The sequence below is a fragment of the Bufo gargarizans genome, chromosome 2 (genome assembly GCF_014858855.1).
Source record: "Bufo gargarizans isolate SCDJY-AF-19 chromosome 2, ASM1485885v1, whole genome shotgun sequence".
NCBI lineage: Eukaryota > Metazoa > Chordata > Amphibia > Anura > Bufonidae > Bufo > Bufo gargarizans.
This window is the reverse complement of record NC_058081.1, coordinates 155,800,114-155,821,383: the sequence shown is the minus strand read 5'-3', so window position 1 is coordinate 155,821,383 and position 21,270 is coordinate 155,800,114. Positions and strand designations below refer to the sequence as shown.

At 45.9% G+C, this 21,270-nt stretch overlaps 1 protein-coding gene across 1 annotated transcript in view; it reads left to right on the top strand.

Annotated features, from left to right (window-relative positions):
* Positions 1-5,993: 5,993 nt before the first annotated feature.
* The window catches only part of SLC24A5 (solute carrier family 24 member 5), a 78,832-nt gene continuing 63,555 nt past the window's right edge, over positions 5,994-21,270 (top strand). Inside the window, exon 1 of the mRNA XM_044283268.1 lies at positions 5,994-6,198. Within this exon, the coding sequence (XP_044139203.1) occupies positions 6,033-6,198 (166 nt within the window). The 5' untranslated portion in view covers positions 5,994-6,032. The remainder of the gene's footprint in view (positions 6,199-21,270) is intronic.

The following is a 21,270-nucleotide window of genomic DNA, read 5'->3' as shown; positions in this document are numbered from 1 at the left end:
AGCAGTTGCTGTTTGACACCTTGGTACATAGCATGGCTGAAATAGCTGATCCGGGATGGCTCTTACTGGGAGTAGTCAAAGTGCTGGGTGGGCGACTACTCCCCACGATCCAGGCCGGGTTTTGCCAGGCATAAAAACCAGCCAGCACTGCCAGGTGGAGAGGATTACCTCAGTCTGACAGTGGAGCTCAGAGGTCTGTGTGCTGGGATCTGGGGCCTGTGCTGGGCTGGAGAGCGGAGACCTAAAGCCTGTATTTAAACTTTCTGAGGCAGAACTGCCACCAAGGTGACTTTTGTTTTATTAACTTGCCATTGGATGTGAAGTAATACCAACACTGCAAAAGTGATGTTTTGTTTTTGGCACCATGTGTGAATAAACACTGAAGTTTGAATTACGAACTTGTACACTCACCTAAATAATTATTAGGAACACCATACTAATACGGCGTTGGACCCCCTTTTGCCTTCAGAACTGCCTTCATTCTATGTGGCATTGATTCAACAAGGTGCTAATAGCATTCTTTAGAAATGTTGGCCCATATTGATAGGATAGCATCTTGCAGTTGATGGAGATTTGAGGGATGCACATCCAGGGCACGAAGCTCCCGTTCCACCACATACCAAAGATGCTCTATTGGGTTGAGATCTGGTGACTGTGGGGGCCATTTTAGTACAGTGAACTCATTGTCATGTTCAAGAAACCAATTTGAAATGATTCGAGCTTTGTGACATGGTGCATTATGCTGCTGGAAGTAGCCATCAGAGGATGGGTACATGGTGGTCATGAAGGTATGGACATGGTCAGAAACAATGCTCAGGTAGCCCGTGGCATTTAAACGATGGCCAATTGGCACTAAGGGGCCTAAAGTGTGCCTAGAAAACATCCCCACACCATTACACCACCACCACCAGCCTGCACAGTGGTAACAAGGCATGATGGATACATGTTCTCATTCTGTTTACGCCAAATTCGGACTCTACCATTTGAATGTCTCAACAGAAATCGAGACTCAACAGACCAGGCAACATTTTTCCAGTCTTCAACAGTCCAATTTTGAGGAGCTTGTGCAGCCTCTTTTTCCTATTTGTAGTGGAGATGAGTGGTACCCGGTGGGGTCTTCTGCTGTTGTAGCCCATGCGCCTCAAGGTTGTGCATGTTGTGGCTTCACAAATGCTTTGCTGCATACCTCGGTTGTAACGAGTGGTTATTTAAGTCAACGTTGCTCTTCTATCAGCTTGAATCAGTCGGCCCATTCTCCTCTGACCTCTAGCATCAACAAGGCATTTTCGCCCACAGGACTGCCGCATACTGGATTTTTTTCCCTTTTCACACCATTCTTTGTAAACCCTAGAAATGGTTGTGCGTGAAAATCCCAGTAACTGAGCAGATTGTGAAATACTCAGACTGGCCCGTCTGGCACCAACAACCATGCCACGCTCAAAATTGCTTAAATCACCTTTCTTTCCCATTCTGACATTCAGTTTGGAGTTCAGGAGATTGTCTTGACCAGGACCACAACCCTACATGCATTGAAGCAACTGCCATGTGATTGGTTGACTAGATAATCGCATTAATGAGAAATAGAACAGGTTCCTAATAATTCTTTACGTGAATGTATTTTGCCTCTGTACTGCGCCCGCTTATCCTAACTACCAGAGCAAATCCCCACAGTAGGTAGACCTTTTTTTAAGCCTGAATTTGTCGCAAAAACAGGCTAATTTCTACTCCACCCCAGGGCTGGCGTACTTTTCTTCGTCTGTTCCCAGTGGTGAAGTGCGAATTTTTTTGGGATTAAAAGTCACACTTTCCAGGACACAAGCAACTTTACTCTATAAAGATGCGACTTTTTTTTATGCGCAAATAAGATCATTGTAAGTAAATATGAGTCTACATTCACACGAGCGTTTATACAAATGCTCATCCGCAATAATTTGCCTGATAAATCGGTCCATGTAAAAGGACCTTTATGCCTCGTTTCCACTGAGCGGATCGGTTCGGGTCGGTACGGTACAGTTCGCTATTTTGGGTGTTTCCACTATGAAAGCGATCCATACAAGCGAACCGTACCGCACCATTCAGGGTCCTGCTTCTGATGTAGGGCCATAGAAAAATGGAACGGTTCGGTTAGGGCGGAGCTACTTGCGTCACACAATACATTCTCCTGATTGGCGGCCTGAATTACGTCAAATGTAAGCGCAACATAAACAGCACGCCGCGATTAGTACAGATAATAGGAGGATGCCTGCAAACCACAGCAAGCTGTGGTCGTCTCAGGAACTATCCACTTTTTTAACTATTCTTGGGGATGGCGCTATTCAGTGTGAGCTTGATGGATCAGTGAGAAATGAAAAGGTGTTCCAAGATATTTCTCAGCGGATGGCGGCCGAAGGATTTGAACGGACGTCGGGTCAGTGTAGGGCTAAGCTTAAGAAGCTTAAAATACAATATAAAAAAATTAAGGATGCCAACGGCCGTAGTGGAAACAGTCGCAGTACCTGGAAGTGGTACGATGCCATGGACGCCATTTACGGTCATAGGCCGGCAAACCAAGGCAGGGAGGGAGGTCTGGACTCTGCTACTGCACTTCTCGAGTCCATGATAGAACCTGTTGGTAAGTGTTTTTTTGGGGGATTCTGCATATCATTTCGCTCTGCTAACCTTAGGCTACGCTCACATCACCGTTCAGCCTTTACGTTCTCCTGCTCCTTTTAGGGGCAGGAGAACAGAAAGGACGGATAAGCACATAACTGACACCAAACTGAGTCAAACGGAGCTTGAGGGCCCCATATAGACTATGGGGTTGTTTCTGCTCAGAAGATGATTTTTAAGCGGAGACCAAAGTTGTGCATACAGGACTTTTGTCTCCGCTTAAAAATCATCTTGTGAGCGGAAACCTATCGGACTCCATTATAGTCTACGGGGTCCTCAGGCTCCGTTTGACTCAGTTTGGCGTCAGTTATGTGCTTATCCGTCCTTTCCGTTCTCCTGCCCCTAAACCAGGCATGTCCAAACTGCGGCCCTCCAGCTGTTGTAAAACTACAACTCCCAGCATGCCATAATAGCTGTAAGCTATCCAGGCATGCTGGGAGTTGTAGTTTTGCAACAGCTGGAGGGCCGCAGTGTGAACATGCCTGCCCTGAACGGAGCAGGAGAACGGAAAGGCTGAACGGTGATGTGAACGAAGCCTCTAAAATATATATATATATATATATATATATAAAACCATATTTGCATTTTCAGATACAGTTGAAGGACTCTCCAATGATGCGTCAAACTTGTCTGATGATAGTCCGTCAATGTCGTTCAGCAGCACCAGCACTATTGCATCACCACCTTCCAGCCAACCACATAGTACGCCCAATGCACCCCGGCAAACAGGTAAGACATGATCAGGTTTTCTTCTTATTTTTTAATTTGTGCATATATTTTGTCCACTCACACTTGAAAGAGTACATAGCAAGATTACTTGTGAACTTTTTTCTGTCTGTACGTTTCATATGTGTGTTATTATCTAATATTAGACATACCAATTTCTAACAAAAACACTATTCTGTTCTGTTGTATATTCCAGTTGAAAGGAGACGCTCGCAGCTGGATCTGCGCACAGTCTTGGAGGATATGCGGGCAGCTGAGGAAAGGCAGCTGGAAAGGCTGGATAACCTTTCTGAGCGGAGGTTTCAGGCACTGCGTCAGGATGCCCAGGAAGCTATGCGCCAGGAGGCTGAAATTGCACGGCAACAGATGGAGCAGATGGCTACATTCAACCAGGCCTTCCTGGGTGTCCTTGGGCAGCTTGTTCAAGTACTAGGAGCCAGTCGTGATCCCAGACCACCACCAAGGGAGTAGTCCCTCTCTGCCAGCACTGTTCTGATGTAAAGATTGGATGTAAATGTGTATATTTTTTAGTATATAGCAAGATTACTTTTTGTTTTTAAAATGCAAGACATGAGAGACCCTGGTTCTGTCTGATGTAAGGTAAACTTTATTTGACCAATAAAAAATGAATACAACATTAAAAATTAAGTGTTAAGGTGTCGCATCAGAGCCTGACGTACCTCATTGCACTCTTCCTCCATATCCTGTGCTACTACCCGTACTGGCTCTTCTGCATTCGTATTCCAGTCCTGGTAGAAGTCTTCTCCATGTCTTTCACAAATATTGTGAAGAGCACAGCAAGTAAGCACCATGGCTTTTGCAAGTTCAATGTCACTGTCATTCCTTTTCATAAGACACCGCCATCTACCCTTTAGTCTTCCAAATGCATTCTCCACAACCACCCTTGCCCTGGATGTTTTCCTGTTGTAGATTTGCTGTTCTGGTGTCAGGCGGCCATTGTCAGCAAATGGTTTCAGGAGCCAATTTTGTAAAGGGTATGCAGAATCCCCGAGCACATAATAGCCAACATTCACCCCTGAAATGTTCCTAGTGTGACCAGAGTACAGGCCTCCCTGGCCCACCCAGTCCCAAAATGTTGACAATCTTAGAACTCGAGCATCATGCAAACTTCCAGGTTTTCCCACATTCACACTCTTTGTCTTTGTCGCACAAGGCTGTATTTCTCCTCCCGGCTCAAGATCCAAGATTGAAGTTTTCTTCTCTTTTCTGCTGTATTTCTCTTTGCCGCTTGCAATGTTCTGTCATACAGAGCAGCATGTATTTTAACTACCATGCACCAAAATGCAAGTAGTGAAAACACGAGCTGCTGGATGACCTCCATTTTTGTTGTTTGTAGCGTCGCGTTTGTGGTCGCACTAGTGTGACGTCACGCTACGCATTTTTTTTCTAAACCACGTATGGACCCGGCGGACCGATTTGCAGTGGAAACGCTGAACTAAATAGACCGGACCATTACAAATCTTCCAAACTGTGCCGAGCCGAACCGATCCGCTCAGTGGAAACGAGGCTTTAGTGTACGCCATCTATAGGATTCGTAAATCTGGTCCACTGTGTGAAAAAAAAAAAAAAAAGCCCCCATTATTCTGACATTTGTTCTAGTAAGAAAAAGATGCCAGAGCGTAATCCATGTTTGTCAGGGCCCTTTCTACAGATGTTTTGGAGATTTGTCTCAGACATAATGGGGGTCATTTATTAACAGTTTTATGCCTCTTTATGCAATAAAATTGTCACATTACCCCTAGTTTGAAAATCTGTAAGCGCCTGTGTGACAATATTTTATCACATGGGTGATTTTGCACCACTTTAGACACATAGGAGTGTTGAGCGGACTTGTGTTTTCAAGTTCTGGTTACAAGGTTTGTGTTATCTAACAATTCCGATATGGATTATGCTACTACGGACAATAATCCGTGGTAGCGGAATCCATAACGGGATTCTTAGATAACATGAACCTTGTACCCCGAACTTGAAAACACAAGTCCGCTCATCCCTAGTGTTGAGGGATTGACACCGGGACTCTGCCCCAGCAAATTTACTAATTTTACACCAGAAAAAAAATGGCATAAAAGTTACCAAAAAATGACACCAGCCGGGGGCCGCAGTAGATTTTCCAGCAGGAGCACTGACTAGTAAAGATGGGCCAAATTTAGGAAGTTGCACACCCCGTCATACGTTAGGCCCATCTTCCAGCAGCAACGAGGAAATAGAAACTAAAAGGATCGTCAAAAAATGACCGTCTTAATAAATGACCCCCAATTAATATTAACATCAGCTTGTACACAGCAGCAGTGCTCTCCTAGACTAGCAACTCCCTCAGATATTGGACTCTCATAGGTCTAGGAGCTCCCAAGGAGCAGCAGCTGATGTGTGCACACTGTCCGTCTCCTCAGGCCCCAGGAGAAATAGTTCTGAGGTCTCCACATCCCGTGATCCGGCATCATCTGAGAATAACTGTTCCCGGCTTTGTTCTCACTGCCTCCCTTTAGGGGTTTCTTCATGTCCCACCACCTCAGTCTGACTCTTCATGTTCCCCCCCCAGAGGGATAATTGGCGCGGGACACCCGGCCTCACATGATAGGGATTAACGTGTTCTCCCTCCTAGTACATGGTCTTCAGTGAGAGATCAGAGGGAGAACATGGAGGCTGCAGGGAGTAAAGGAGGACGGAGGAACAGACGGGCCGGCAGGACTGCACTGGCCACCTTCACCTTCGTGTTACTGCTATGGGCGGCTGTACACCTGGTGTACCAAGCGGCGTCAGTGGAGGCTGTGAGTGCACAGCGCCGTGTGAGGAGAGCTACAGGTGAGTGCACAGCGCAGTGTGAGGAGAGCTACAGGGGAATGCACAGCGCCGTGTGAGGAGAGGTGCAGGGTGTGAGTGCACAGCGCCGTGTGAGGAGAGCTACAGGGGAGTGCACAGCGCCGTGTGAGGAGAGCTACAGGGAGTGCACAGCGCCATGTGAGGAGAGCTACAGGGGAGCGCTGTGTGAGGAGAGCTACAGGGGAGTGCACAGCGCCGTGTGAGGGGAGTGCAGAGCGCCCTGTGAAGAGAGCTACAGGGGTGTGCAGAGCTTGCAGGAGAGTGCACAGCGCCGTGTGAGGAGAGGTGCAGGGATGTGCAGAGCTTGCAGGAGAGTGCACAGCGCCGTGTGAGGAGAGCTACAGGGAGTGCACAGCGCCGTGTGAGGAGAGCTACAGGGGAGCGCTGTGTGAGGAGAGCTACAGGGGAGTGCACAGCGCCGTGTGAGGGGAGTGCAGAGCGCCCTGTGAAGAGAGCTACAGGGGTGTGCAGAGCTTGCAGGAGAGTGCACAGCGCCGTGTGAGGAGAGGTGCAGGGATGTGCAGAGCTTGCAGGAGAGTGCACAGCGCCGTGTGAGGAGAGGTGCAGGGATGTGCAGAGCTTGCAGGAGAGTGCACAGCGCCGTGTGAGGAGAGGTGCAGGAGAGTGCACAGCGCCGTGAGAGGAGAGCTACAGGGGTGTGCAGAGCTTGCAGGAGAGTGCACAGCGCCGTGTGAGGAGAGGTGCAGGAGAGTGCACAGCGCCGTGTGAGGAGAGCTGCAGGAGAGTGCACAGCGCCGTGTGAGGAGAGGTGCAGGAGAGTGCACAGCGCCGTGTGAGGAGAGGTGCAGGAGAGTGCACAGCGCCGTGAGAGGAGAGCTACAGGGGTGTGCAGAGCTTGCAGGAGAGTGCACAGCGCCGTGTGAGGAGAGGTGCAGGAGAGTGCACAGCGCCGTGTGAGGAGAGCTGCAGGAGAGTGCACAGCGCCGTGTGAGGAGAGGTGCAGGAGAGTGCACAGCGCCGTGTGAGGAGAGCTACAGGGGTGTGCAGAGCTTGCAGGAGAGTGCACAGCGCCGTGTGAGGAGAGGTGCAGGGATGTGCAGAGCTTGCAGGAGAGTGCACAGCGCCATGTGAGGAGAGGTGCAGGAGAGTGCACAGCGCCGTGTGAGGAGAGCTACAGGGGTGTGCAGAGCTTGCAGGAGAGGTGCAGGAGAGTGCACAGCGCCGTGTGAGGAGAGCTGCAGGAGAGTGCACAGCGCCGTGTGAGGAGAAGTGCAGGGCGTGAGCGCGCAGCGCCGTGTGAGGAGAAGTGCAGGGCGTGAGCGCGCAGCGCCGTGTGAGGAGAAGTGTAGGGCCACTGAGGATGGTAAAAACGCCCGTGTGGCAGGAGTTTAAAATGTTGCAAAAAGTGGCCTTGCAACTCAGTTCCTAATAGTTTTTGTTTTTTTTTTCGAGAGTGTGAGTTTAAAAAAAAATCACCAACCAAAATTTGTGTAAAAAATGCAGGTTTTTCAGATGCACTTTTAATCTCTTACACGAGCGAGTTTTCCGCGCGGATTGCAATACGTAACGTGAACGTATAGCACCCGCACTGAATCCGGACCCGTTCATTTCAATGGGTCTGCGCACATGAGCGTTTTTTTTTCACGCATCAGTTCTGTGTCACGTGAAAAAACGCAGCATGTTCTATATTCTGCATTTTTCAGGCAGCCCTGGCCTTATAGAAGTGAATGGAGCTTCAGCGAAAAACACATTGCATCCGGAAACAAGTGCGATGCGTTTTTTACTGATGGTTGCTAAGAGATGTTGTTTGTAAACCTTTAGTTTTTTATCACGCGCGTGAAAAACACATTGCACCCGCGTGGTAAAAACTGAACAACTGAACGCAATCGCAGACAAAACTGACTGAACTTGCTCGCAAAATGGTGCGAGTTTCACTGAACGCATCCGGAGCCAATCCGTCACGCGTGTGAAAGGGGCCATCAGGCCATCTGCACACATTGTGGATTCATGTGTAATACAGGACCAGCAAAGTGGATGAGATCTGCTTGTGGCCATATCACTGCTGAAGCCAGTCATTGGCCTTAGGGGGGATTTATCATTCCACCCACGCCAGTTCTCTTGCACCACAAATTCTCTAAACCTGGTTTTGCAACTTTTTAAATGCCATTGCAACTTTTTATTTATTTTTTCAGCCGCAACTCGCATTTTTACCTCACCCTCCCCGCTTTCCCAAAAAGAGTGTTGCAAGGATTGACAACTTTATCTCATTGTGATTTTGTAGTAGAAAGATCCCAGAGAGGCACAGAGCATTATCAATCGTGGTAATGCTCCGTGCCTCTGCTGTCCAGAACGGGGCTTGGCTGTCATTCACGCTGCGGATTACCCGCACGTCCTCCGCTCGTGTGAAAGAGCCCTGAAACAGCATTTTACACATAAAAACAGGTGCAGATACTATAGGAAATGGGCCCCATTGTGTGCGTTTTTTCCGTCCTGATTACATGCATATACAAAAACTGTAGAATAAGAATCTACATCTCATAGCAGCCACCCCACTCTGAACGGATCCGGTTGTATTATTTTTAACATAGCCATGGCAGATCAGTCTCTAAAACCATTGTAAGTCTATGGTGGACGGATCCGTTTTCTATTGTGTCAGAGAAAACGGATCCGTCCCCATTGACTTACATCGTGAGTCATGACAGATCCGTCTTGCTCCGTGCCAAATCGCGGACAGAAAAACTCTGCTTGCTGCGTTATTCTGTCCGCAATAGGGATGCATCCAAATGGAACACAATGCATTCTAGTGCACTCCGTTTCATTCTGTTCATTTTTTCCCCATTGACGGATCTCAATAGCGGAAAGGGAAAGCGCAAGTGTGAAAGTAGCCTAAGTAGTTTTATCTGTTTTTAAATTTTGCTATGGCTCTCGTGACTTTTTGCTTATTTATTTTTATTTTTCTCACTTATATAGTGCTGACATATATTCTGCAGCGCTTTACACACATTATCATTTGACCTGTTTTCACAAATGAGAACACTACATTAAAGGGGTTCTCCGGGAATCAAGAAAGTGAAAACACTTAAAGGGAGTCTGTCACCAGATTTTGACCTTATAGACCGCTTACATAGTGCTCTAGCATAGCAGTCTATGATTCTAATGGTACCTTTTGATGTTTTCTTGTGAAGTTCCCCCAAGGCAAAAACAGACTTTTATTCATATGTAAATTAGGGCTCGCAAGTGCCCAGGGGCGGCGTTCACCTTGTTAGTGCCAGGGCTGTTCTGCCTCTTTTCGTCATATCCCCGCCCAGCCTCTTCCTCTGCCCGCCCCGCCTCTTCCTCTGCCCGCCCCGCTCTTACTTCTTTACCTCAGTGTTGTGAAGTAACTTGTCCTGCTGTGCGATTAGGACAGGTTTTGTGTGTACTGATAGGTTGGTGGACATTTTATTTCTCCTACTGATTGCTCGCCAGACAAAATAATACATTATAACTAATGCAAAGTACTTGGGAATATGCCTTATTTTTTGCTTTATAAGATGAACTCCCCAGTGCGTCTTAAGAAGCAACTGGTGCGCTGACACTGAAACATCACCGGCCACTATGCTGCACAGCACGGCCTACGATGTATCAGCGGGGAGGGAGGAGGGGCTGAATGCCGGCCACTCATGTTGCGATTGCGGCGGAGCCCGGTGCTGTCGCTGTACTTTGCTGTGCGCGGGGCCCGGTGTAATAGTCTTCATATGTAAAGTGTAGTCATTTAATCCTTAAACAGTGGGTTAGCTTTGGTAAAGTAGCGCAATCCTCTGTAGTAGTACTCACTATCAAGCCACCGTAGCAGGCCGGCCGGCAGTGTAATATCACTCGCTTCATCACGCGCCTGCTCCGCCTGCTTAAATAAAGTGGGAGGAGCAGGCGCGTAACAGAGCGAGTGACGTTACGCTGCTGGCCTGCTGCGGTAGTTTGATAGTGAGTACTACTACAGACCATTACGCTACATTAACAAAGCTAACCAAGAGGTTAAGGATTACATGACTATGAAGACTGCTGTGAGCGAAGCCAGGTGTATTGGGGGTCACTATTAACACAGGGACACTGTTTTGGGGGATCTGTGGATGACACATATATAGCATATATATGTGTCATCCACAGATGGCCCCCATAACAGTGCGTCATCCACAGACCACCATTAGTTCAAAACCCACCAAAAGCACACCTTTTGGTTAAAAATATTTTTTTTCTTATTTTCATCCTCAAAAACCTAGGTGCGTGTTATCATCAGGTGCATCTTATAAAGTGAAAAATACAGTATTTATAATTAATGTAATATTTAAGTATTTTCATTTTCTTAATTCATGGAGAACCCCTTTAAAGGGCTTCTGTCACCCCACTAAAGTGATTTTTTTTTTTTTTTGGGCTAGTGAAATTAGTTATATTGCGATATATGACAATATAATTGTGTTACTTACTTTGATCCAGCAGTTTCTGCAAAAAACGAAGTTTTATAATATGTAAATTCGGTCTCTACCAGCAAGTAGGGCGGCTACTTGCTGGTAGCTGCTGCAGAAATCCGCCCCCTCGTCGTGTTGATTGACAGGGCCAGCCGGGATCTCCTCCTCCGGCCAGCCCTGTCGGCATTTCAAAAATCGCGCGCCTCTGTTGATTCGGCGCAGGCGCTCTGAGATGAGGAGGCTCGTCTCCTCAGAACTCCCTCAGTGCGCCTGCGCCGATGACATCACCGAAATAGAAGACGTCATCGGCGCAGGCGCACTGAGGGAGTTCTGAGGAGACGAGCCTCCTCATCTCAGAGCGCCTGCGCCGAATCAACAGAGGCGCGCGAAATGCCGACAGGGCTGGCCGGAGGAGGAGATCCCGGCTGGCCCTGTCAATCAACACGACGAGGGGGTGGATTTCTGCAGCAGCTACCAGCAAGTAGCCGCCCTACTTGCTGGTAGAGACCGAATTTACATATTATAAAACTTCGTTTTTTGCAGAAACTGCTGGATCAAAGTAAGTAACACAATTATATTGTCATATATCGCAATATAACTAATTTCACTAGCCCAAAAAAAAAAAATCACTTTAGTGGGGTGACAGAAGCCCTTTAATGTCTGTGGCCTGCCAATAACAAAACCTGACATTTTTAGCAGCTTAGACTGTGGGCCAGATTTATCATTACTCTGAAAGCTCACTCCACTTTCACATATGGCTAAAGTCAGTTTTAGCCAAGTCAGATTTATGATCGGCCCTTTAAGACTGTAATAAATGTGGTTTGATGGTAGCAGTTTATCCGTCAGTAAGCAGCTTTGAAAAAGTCGCACGTCTTTGCGAAAAAGTCACATGTTCTATTAAAAAGTTTCATAAGATAAGCATGGTCCTCACTGGAGTGAAATTGCGCATTTTTTTGCGACTTTTTAAATAGTCCCAATAGTAAATCTGTCTAGAGATTAATTTACATAAGAAAACACGCCCACTTTCAGAAAACTGGCGAGCATATTGCAGAGCAGAAAAAAGCCGCAAATTTTTGGACAGTTTTAGTGGTTGCGCAAAAATTCGCGACTTTTTGACTCCATTATTCTGACTTGAGCTAATGATAAATCTTGCCCAGTGTCTACAGATTTTGTAGGGACACTGACCATGATAAAAGTCGCCTTTTGTGGCCACTAGGGTTGGTAGCAGCCAATCAACAAGCCTTTAACTTCTGTGCCCTTACTAATGGCATGGCTGTGATTGGCCAGTGCAGCATGTGACCCAGCCTCTAAACTGGAGTCACGTAGCGCTGCACATCACTCTGCTCTGATTAGTGTAGGGATAGGATGCTGCTGCTGTGAGGGAGAGAATAAGAAAGAATCTTTAATCTGAAGTGCTTGTTAACTCAGCAATCTAGCTAGCATTTGTTTTGTGGGTGCAGTGCACAATCTTTTTACCCTGCCCTAAGCCCAGTGACCCAGAAAAATAACTTTTATCCGTCTGTTAGTTAGGTGGGCGGCGGTGGCCATTTTATGCAAGTTCTGTGCACCAGAACAGCATATGTGCATTTCTGACAGTCAATTAGAAGCTTGAAATACTGCAATTATATTCTGGGTTTAAAAAAATCACCAATTTTTGGCAATACCTTCCATCTGGGGCCTATGCCGCATTTGTCAGTGTGCAATTTAAGGTTGAAATACAGCAATAATTTTCTGGGTTTTAAAAAACACCCTTTTTGGGCAAAATACTCAATTTTACAGCCCTTGCTGCATCTACCAGTGTGAAATACGAGCGTTATATACTGCTGTCATATTCTGTTATAAAAAAACACCCATTTTGGGCAATACCCTACATCTGCGGTCTATGCTGCATTTGTTAGTGTGACATACAAGATAGAAATACTGCAATAATATTCTAGGTTTAAAAAAACACCCATTTTGGGCCAAATACTAAATTTGCGGCCTTGGCTGCATCTGTCAGTGTAAGATACAAGCTTGAAATACTTCAATAACTTTCTGGGTTTAATAAAACACACCCATTTTTGGCAATAGCCTACATCTGGGGCCTATGCTGCATTTGTTAGTGTGACATACAAGATAGAAATACTGCAATAGTATTCTGGGTTTAAAAAAACACCCATTTTGGGCAAAATACTAAATTTGCAGCTTTTGCTGCATCTGTCAGTGTGAAAAACACGCGTTACATACTGGTGTTCTATTCTGTTTTTAAAAAACACCCATTTTGCGTAAGATCCAAAATTTGCGGAGAATAAGGAGAGCTTTGAATAAGGGATGTGGCCCGGTCGTGGTGCTGCTAGTGGAGCTCGATCTGTGCCAGCTACACGCACAAGTGAAACACCTTCCTCAGGTGCAAGTAGGCGACAGAACCTCCAGCGTTATTTGGTCGGGCCTAATGCGGCTCTACAAATGGTGAGGCCAGAACAAGTACAGGTGATAGTAGATTGGGTTGCTGACAGTGCCTCCAGTTCCTTCATTGTCTCCCACCCAGTCTCCTGCTGAAGGACATCTGCTGCAGGTGCCAATTCCGATCTATCAGTCTTTCACCTCACCCCCCTTGCAAATCAGCCAAGCAGTCTGAGCCCCAAGTCATGCAGCAGTCTCTGCTGCTTTTTGATGACTCTGCTAGCAGGGTTTCCCAGGGCCAGCCACCTAGCCCTGCCCCAGAAGAAGTGGAAGAGATGCCCAACCACTTATGTTTCAAGATGAGTACATGGAAGGACCACCACGGCATGTCTCGGATGATGACGTAACACAGGTGCCAACTGCTGTGGCTTTCGAAAGTGTGCAGACCGACAAGGAGTGCAGAGGTCAAGACTAGGTGGAAGATGATGTGGAGGACGATGAGGTCCTCGACCACACATGGAATCAAGGTCATGCGAGTGACCTGTGTAGTTCGGAGGAAGAGGCGGTGGTCACACAGAGCCACCAACACAGCAGAAGAGGGAGCAGGGTGCAAAAGCGGAGCGGCTGTCCCCTAGACAGTACGCCTGCTACTGCCCAATGCAGCAAGGGACCAAGCACACCAAAGCCAGCTCCAATGAGTTCCCTGGCGTGGCACTTCTTCAGACGATGTGCTTACGACAAGACACAAGTGGTTTGCACGCTGTGCAATCAGAGCCTGAAGCAAGGCATAAACGTTCTCAACCTGAGCACAACCTGCATAACCAGGCATCTAAGTGCAAAGCACGAGCTGCAGTGGAGTAGACACCTCAAAAACAAAGCAAGGTCTCTGGCTCCTCCTGCTTCCTCTTGTGCTGCAGTCTCGGCATCTTCATCCACCTCTGGAGTGACAGTGACAGTGGCACCTGCCACCCCGAAAACAGGATCTGCCAACAAAACCACCACCTGGGTCATCAAGCATCTCCACAATGTCCCACGGAAGTGTTCAGCTCTTCATCTCCCAAACACTGGAGCAGAAGAGGAAGTACCCCCCTTCCCCCACCCACGATCCCTGGCCCTAAATGCCAGCATTTCAAATTCCTGGCCTTTGAAATGCTGTAATTTTGTCTGGTGGAGACGGAGAGTTTTAAAAGCCTTATGGCGGTGGCTGTCCCACAGTATGTCGTGCCCAGCCGCCACTACTTGTCCAGGCGAGCCATCCCTTCCCAGCACAACCAAGTTCCTTGTTGCGCTGTTTCGAGTACTCCACCAACATGGCCAAGTGCCAATAACGCCATTCTCAGTGTTACTATCCCACTACTATGCCTCCTTGGAAAAACGCTTCTGGAGATGACGGAAGAAGATGTGGCACAGGAGGAGGAAGAGGGATCATTTCGTAGGGTTTCCGGACAGTCATTCCCAAGTGGCTCCGAGGGTGGGTTCCTGCACCCACAAATGCCAGGTACACAATTGTCCAGCCAGGGCACAGTTCTGGAGGGTGACGAGGTGGAGGAGGAGGAACCGTGTTCACAGCAGGGTGGCACCCAAACCAGCTCATAGCCATCACTGGTGCGTGGCTGGGGGGGATACAGAGGACACAGACAATACACCTCCCACAGAGGACAGCTTGTCGTTGCGTCTGGGCAGCCTGGCACACATGAGCGATTACATGCTGCAGTGTCTCCGCAACAACCGCCGAGTTGCCCACATTCTAACTTGTGCTGATTACTGGGTGGCCATGCTGCTAGATCCCCGTTACAAGGACGTACCGTCCTTAATTCCGTCACTGGAGTGTGATCGTAAGATGTGCGAGTACAAGCGCACGCTGGTAGACGTGCTGCTGGTGGCATTGACACCTGTCAGCGGGGGCACAATGGAAGCACAAGGCGAAGGCAGAGGTGGCGGAAGAGGTCGCCAATGCAGCTGGGGCACCACCAGCACCTCAGAAGGCAGGGTTAGCACTGCCGAAATGTGGAAAAGCTTTGTCAGCATACCACAACAACCAGCACCACCAGCTGATATGGAACATCTTAGCAGGAGGCAGTATTTCAGCAACATGGTGGAGCAGTATGTGTGCAGACGCCTACACGTAATGAATGACGGGTCTGCCTCCTTCAACTTCTGTTTCTCCAAATTGGGCACATGGCCTGAGCTTTCCCTTTACGCCTTGGAGGTGCTGGCCTGCCCTGCAGCCAGTGTATTGTCTGAACATGCCCTTTACGCCTTGGAGGTGCTGGCCTACCCTGTAGCCAGTGTATTGTCTGAACATGTGTTTAGCATGGCAGGGGGCGTTATCACAGACAAGCGCAGCCGCCTGTCCACAGCCAATGTGGACAAGCTCACGTTCATAAAAATGAACCAGGTATGGATCCCACAGGACTTGTCCGTACCTTGTGCAGAATAGACATGTATACCAGCCTTACCTAGCCATTGTTATACTACAGCGCAATTGCTCATTGTTTTTGGGAGTGTACCCTAATAAAAAAAAAAAAAAATAATTTAAACCAAAAACAAGTGTTGGCTACCTCGTCCTCCTCCACCGCCGCTTCCACCTACACCGCTACGTCGACCGCCTCCTCAAACTCCTACTCCATATGGACCTCCACCTCATAAATCAAGAATAAAATATATATATATATATATATATATATATATATATATATATATATATAAGCAAAAAACGGAACAGCACCTCCTGAGACTAATCGCAGGTGCAAGCTACCCGGCAATAATACAGCAAACAAATAAAGTAGCAGCACACCACTAAATGCACTAAGACTGAGTATACAGGTGAATATGTGAACAGGGTCAAATACATGACGCCAATATTATTATTATTATTATTATTATTATTATTATTTACTGCAAATGCAGTAAATAATAATAATAATAATAATATTGGCGTCATGTATTTGACCCTGTTCACATATTCACCTGTATACTCAGTCTTAGTGCATTTAGTGGTGTGCTGCTACTTTATTTGTTTGCTGTATTATTGCCGGGTAGCTTGCACCTGCGATTAGTCTCAGGAGGTGCTGTTCCGTTTTTTGCTTATATGTATATTATAGAGGACTAGGCATCCTCTTTGGAACTTAGCACTCCTCGCCCATCCCCCAGCCCTTGGTGTTTTTAAATCAGAGTGAAAATGGAGCTGGACCCTCCATGTTAGAGTAGGTCCCACCTGATAAGAAGCAACCTTGTCGCCAGGTAGGTGGGCCCGACATATTTTTGATCAATAATATGCGCTAATAGCTTCTTTACTGCATTTGCAGTAAATAATAATAATAATATTGGCGTCATGTATTTGACCCTGTTCACATATTCACCTGTATACTCAGTCTTAGTGCATTTAGTGGTGTGCTGCTACTTTGTTTGCTATATATATATATATATATATATATATATATATATATACACACACAGTGGGATGCGAAAGTTTGGGCAACCTTGTTAATCATCATGATTTTCCTGTATAAATCGTTGGTTGTTACGATAAAAATGTCAGTTAAATATATCATATAGGAGACACGCACAGTGATATTTGAGAAGTGAAATGAAGTTTATTGGATTTACAGAAAGTGTGCTATAATTGTTTAAACAAAATTAGGCAGGTGCATAAATTTGGGCACCACAAAAAAGAAATGAAATCAATATTTAGTAGATCCTCCTTTTGCAGAAATTGCAGCCTCTAAACGCTTCCTGTAGGTTCCAATGAGAGTCTGGATTCTGGTTGAAGGTATTTTGGACCATTCCTCTTTACAAAACATCTTTAGTTCATTCAGGTTTGATGGCTTCCGAGCATGGACAGCTCTCTTTAAGTCACACCACAGATTTTCAATTATATTCAGGTCTGGGGACTGAGATGGCCATTCCAGAACGTTGTACTTGTCCTTCTGCATAAATGCCTTAGTGGATTTTGAGCAGTGTTTAGGGCCGTTGTCTTGTTGAAAGATCCAGCCCCGGTGCAGCTTCAGCTTAGTCCCTGATTACTGGACATTGGTCTCCAAAATCTGCTGATACTGAGTGGAATCAATGCGTACCTCAACTTTGACAAGATTCCCAGTCCCTGCACTGGCCACACAGCCCCACAGCATGATGGAACCACCACCATATTTTACTGTAGGTAGCAGGTGTTTTTCTTGGAATGCTGTGTTCTTTTTCCTCCATGCATAACGCCCTTGTTATGGCCAAATAACTCAATTTTAGTTTCATCAGTCCACAGCACCTTATTCCAAAATGAAGCTGGCTTGTCCAAATGTGCTTTAGCCCACCTCAAGCGGCACTTTTTGTGCTGTGGGCGGAGAAAAGGCTTCCTCTGCATCACTCTCACATACAGCATCTCCTTGTGTAAAGTGCACCAAATGGTTGAACGATGCACAGTGACTCCATCTGCAGCAAGATGATGTTGTAGGTCTTTGGTGCTGGTCTGTGGGTTGACTCTGACTGTTGTCACCATTCGTCGCTTCTGTCTATCCGAGATTTTCTTGGTCTGCCACTTCGAGCCTTAACTTGAACTGAGCCTGTGGTCTTCCATTTCCTCAATATGTTCCTAACTCTGGAAACAGCAGAAATCTCTGAGACAGCTTTCTGTGTCCTTCCCCTAAACCATGATGGTGAACAATCTTTGTCTTCAGGTCATTTGAGAGTTGTTTTGAGACCCCGATGTTGCTACTCTTCAGAGAAAATTAAAAGAGGAGGGAAACTTACAATTGACCCCCTTAAATACTCTTTCTCATAATTGGATTCACCCGTGTATGCGGGTCAGGGGTCACTGAGCTTACCAAGCCAATTTGAGTTCCAATAATTAGTTCTAAAGGTTTTGGAATCAATAAAATGATAACAGTGCCCAAATTTATGCTCCTGCCTAATTTTGTTTAAACAATTATAGCACACTTTCTGTAAATCCAATAAACTTCATTTCACTTCTAAAATATCACTGTGTGTGTCTCCTATATGATATATTTAACTGACATTTTTTATCGTAACAACCAACGATTTATACAGGAAAATCATGATGATTAACAAGGTTGCCCAAACTTTCGCATCCCACTGTATATATATATATATACACAGTACAGACCAAAAGTTTGGACACACCTTCTCATTCAAAGAGTTTTCTTTATTTTCATGACTATGAAAATTTTAGATTCACACTGAAGGCATCAAAACTATGAATTAACACATGTGGAATTATATACATAACAAAAAAGTGTGAAACAACAGAAAATATGTCATATTCTAGGTTATTAAAAGTAGCCACCTTTTGCTTTGATTACTGCATTGCACACTCTTGGCATTCTCTTCATGAGCTTCAAGAGGTAGTCACCTGAAATGGTCTTCCAACAGTCTTGAAGAATTCCCAGAGATGCTTAGCACTTGTTGGCCCTTTTGCCTTCACTCTGCGGTCCAGCTCACCCCAAACCATCTCGATTGGGTTCAGGTCTGGTGACTGTGGAGGCCAGGTCATCTGGCGCAGCACCCCATCACTCTCCTTCATGGTCAAATAGCCCTTACACAGCCTGGAGGTGTGTTTGGGGTCATTGTCCTGTTGAAAAATAAATGATGGTCCAACTAAACGCAAACTGTATGGAATAGCATGCTGCTGCAAGATGCTGTGGTAGCCATGCTGGTTCAGTATGCCTTCAATTTTGAATGAATCCCCAACAGTGTCACCAGCAAAGCACCCTCACACCTCCTCCTCCTCCATGCTTCACGGTGGGAACCAGGCATGTAAAGTCCATCCGTTCACCTTTTCTGTGTCGCACAAAGACACAGTGGTTGGAACCAAAGATCTCAAATTTGGACTCATCAGACCAAAGCAAAGATTTCCACTGGTCTAATGTCTATTCCTTGTGTTCTTTAGCCCAAACAAGTCTCTTCTGCTTGTTGCCTGTCCTTAGCAGTGTTTTCCTAGCAGATATTCTACCATTAAGGCCTGATTTACACAGTCTCCTCTTAACAGTTGTTCTAGAGATGTCTGCTGCTAGAACTCTGTGTGGCATTGACCTGGTCTCTAATCTGAGCTGCTGTTAACCTGCGATTTCTGAGGATGGTGACTCGGATGAACTTATCCTCCACAGCAGAGGTGACTCTTGGTCTTCCTTTCCTTTCCGATCCGCATGTGAGCCAGTTTCTTTGTAGTGCTTGATGGTTTTTGTGACTGCACTTGGGGACACTTTTAAAGTTTTCCCAATTTTTCGGACTGACTGACCTTTATTTCTTAAAGTAATGATGGCCACTTGTTTTTCTTTACTTAGCTGCTTTTTTCTTGGCATAATACAAATTCTAACTGTCTATTCAGTAGGACTATCAGCCGTGTATCCACCTGACTTCTCCACAACGCAACTGATGGTCCCAACCCCATTTATAAGGCAAGAAATCCCACTTATTAAACCTGACAGGGCACACCTGTGAAGTGAAAACCATTTCAGGTGACTACCTCTTGAAGCTCATCAAGAGTGTGCAAAGCAGTAATCAAAGCAAAGGGTGGCTACTTTGAAGAACCTAGAATATGACATATTTTCAGTTGTTTCAACATTGTTTCACACTTTTTTGTTATGTATATAATTCCACATGTGTTAATTCATAGTTTCGATGCATTCAGTGTGAATCTACAATGTTCATAGTCATGAAAATAAAGAAAACTCTTTGAATAAGAAGGTGTGTCCAAACTTTTGGTCTGTGTGTATGTATGTGTATGTATATATATATATATATTATAATATAATATTTTTTTTTTACGTATTTTATTTTGTCATTTCACTAATTTGTCTGTTAGATTTTCGGGTGAAATTTACCAATTTTTGGCTGTGATATACCACTGCTATACCTAGTAGACAGGTAAAAACATTTCACTAATCTGTCTGTTACATTCTTGGGTGACATTTAACCATTTTTGCTATGATTAAACCTTTGCTCTGCATATGTGACAGGGACATAAATTTCTAAAATTCTTCTTTAATTGACGGGCGCCACCTCCTTTACTTGTAAGCTTCGGCTTCAATAATTTGTCCCACTTTTCCGCTCGATCAACATTTAATTTCATCTATTGACCTCCCTTGGATGTGGTATCTTTCTCACGCTCCCTCTCCGGCGTGGAACCCTGATTCACCGATAACCGTGATCAACATGGTAGGCTCAGAAAAGAACATCGAAAGTTGATAGAGAAGATATCCAAATGGATTGTGGATGTCACTGGGACGTGCGGTCAGGCAGAAGTTATCTAGAGTCAAAGCGGCAGCAGGGCCTCTCCTGTCTAACGTTTCCAAATCCAAAATTCCCCAGTGACATTTCCTATGATTTTTTTTAATAATCATTCCAATAACAGGGCATCTTAAGAGTCCTGTATTGTTATTTATCGTCACTACCTCCCCGTGTCGGGAATGGGTAATTGCAGCACGCCCCCTCCTTAACTTTAGAAGCTTATGCTTCAATACTTTGTCCCACATTTCCACTCGATCACATTGAATTTCATCCATTGACCTCCCTTGGATGTAGTATCCCTTTCTCCTGCTCCCTCTCTGGCGTGGATCCCTGATTCGCCGCTAACCGTGATCAACATGGTAGGCGCAGAAAAGAACATCGAAAGTTGATAGAGAAGATATCCAATTGGATTGTGAACATCACGGGGACGTAGGGGTAGTATGTGTGCACACGCCTACACGTACTGACTGATGGGTCTGCCCCTACAGCTTCTGGGTCTCCAAATTGGGCACATGGCCTGAGCTTGCCCTTTACGCCTTGGAGGTGCTGGCCTACCCTGCAGCCAGTGTATTGTCTGAAAGTTTGTTTAGCATAACTGGAGAGGGTTATCACAGGTTATATTTCCCAATGTTTTGGGGTGTACCCTAATTTTAAACAAAAAAATAATAAAACCAAAAAACAGTGTAGGCTACCTCCACCTTCTCCGCCGCCGCTTCCACCTACACCGCCACATCCACTGCCTCCTCAACCTTCTACTCCATATGGACCTCGTCCTCCTAGATCAGGGTTTCTCAACTCCGGTCCTCGGGACCCACCTATCAGTCTGGATTTGAGAATATCCCACAGAATGAATACCTGTGGTAAGTCCTGATGCATTGACACTAATTATATCACCTGCTCAATACTAAGGAAATCCTGAAAACATGACCGACAGGTGGACCCTGAGGACTGGAGTTGAGAAACCCTGTCCTAGATCAAGATTATTATTTTTTATTTTTACTTATTTTATGTTAAGTCATTTCTCGCT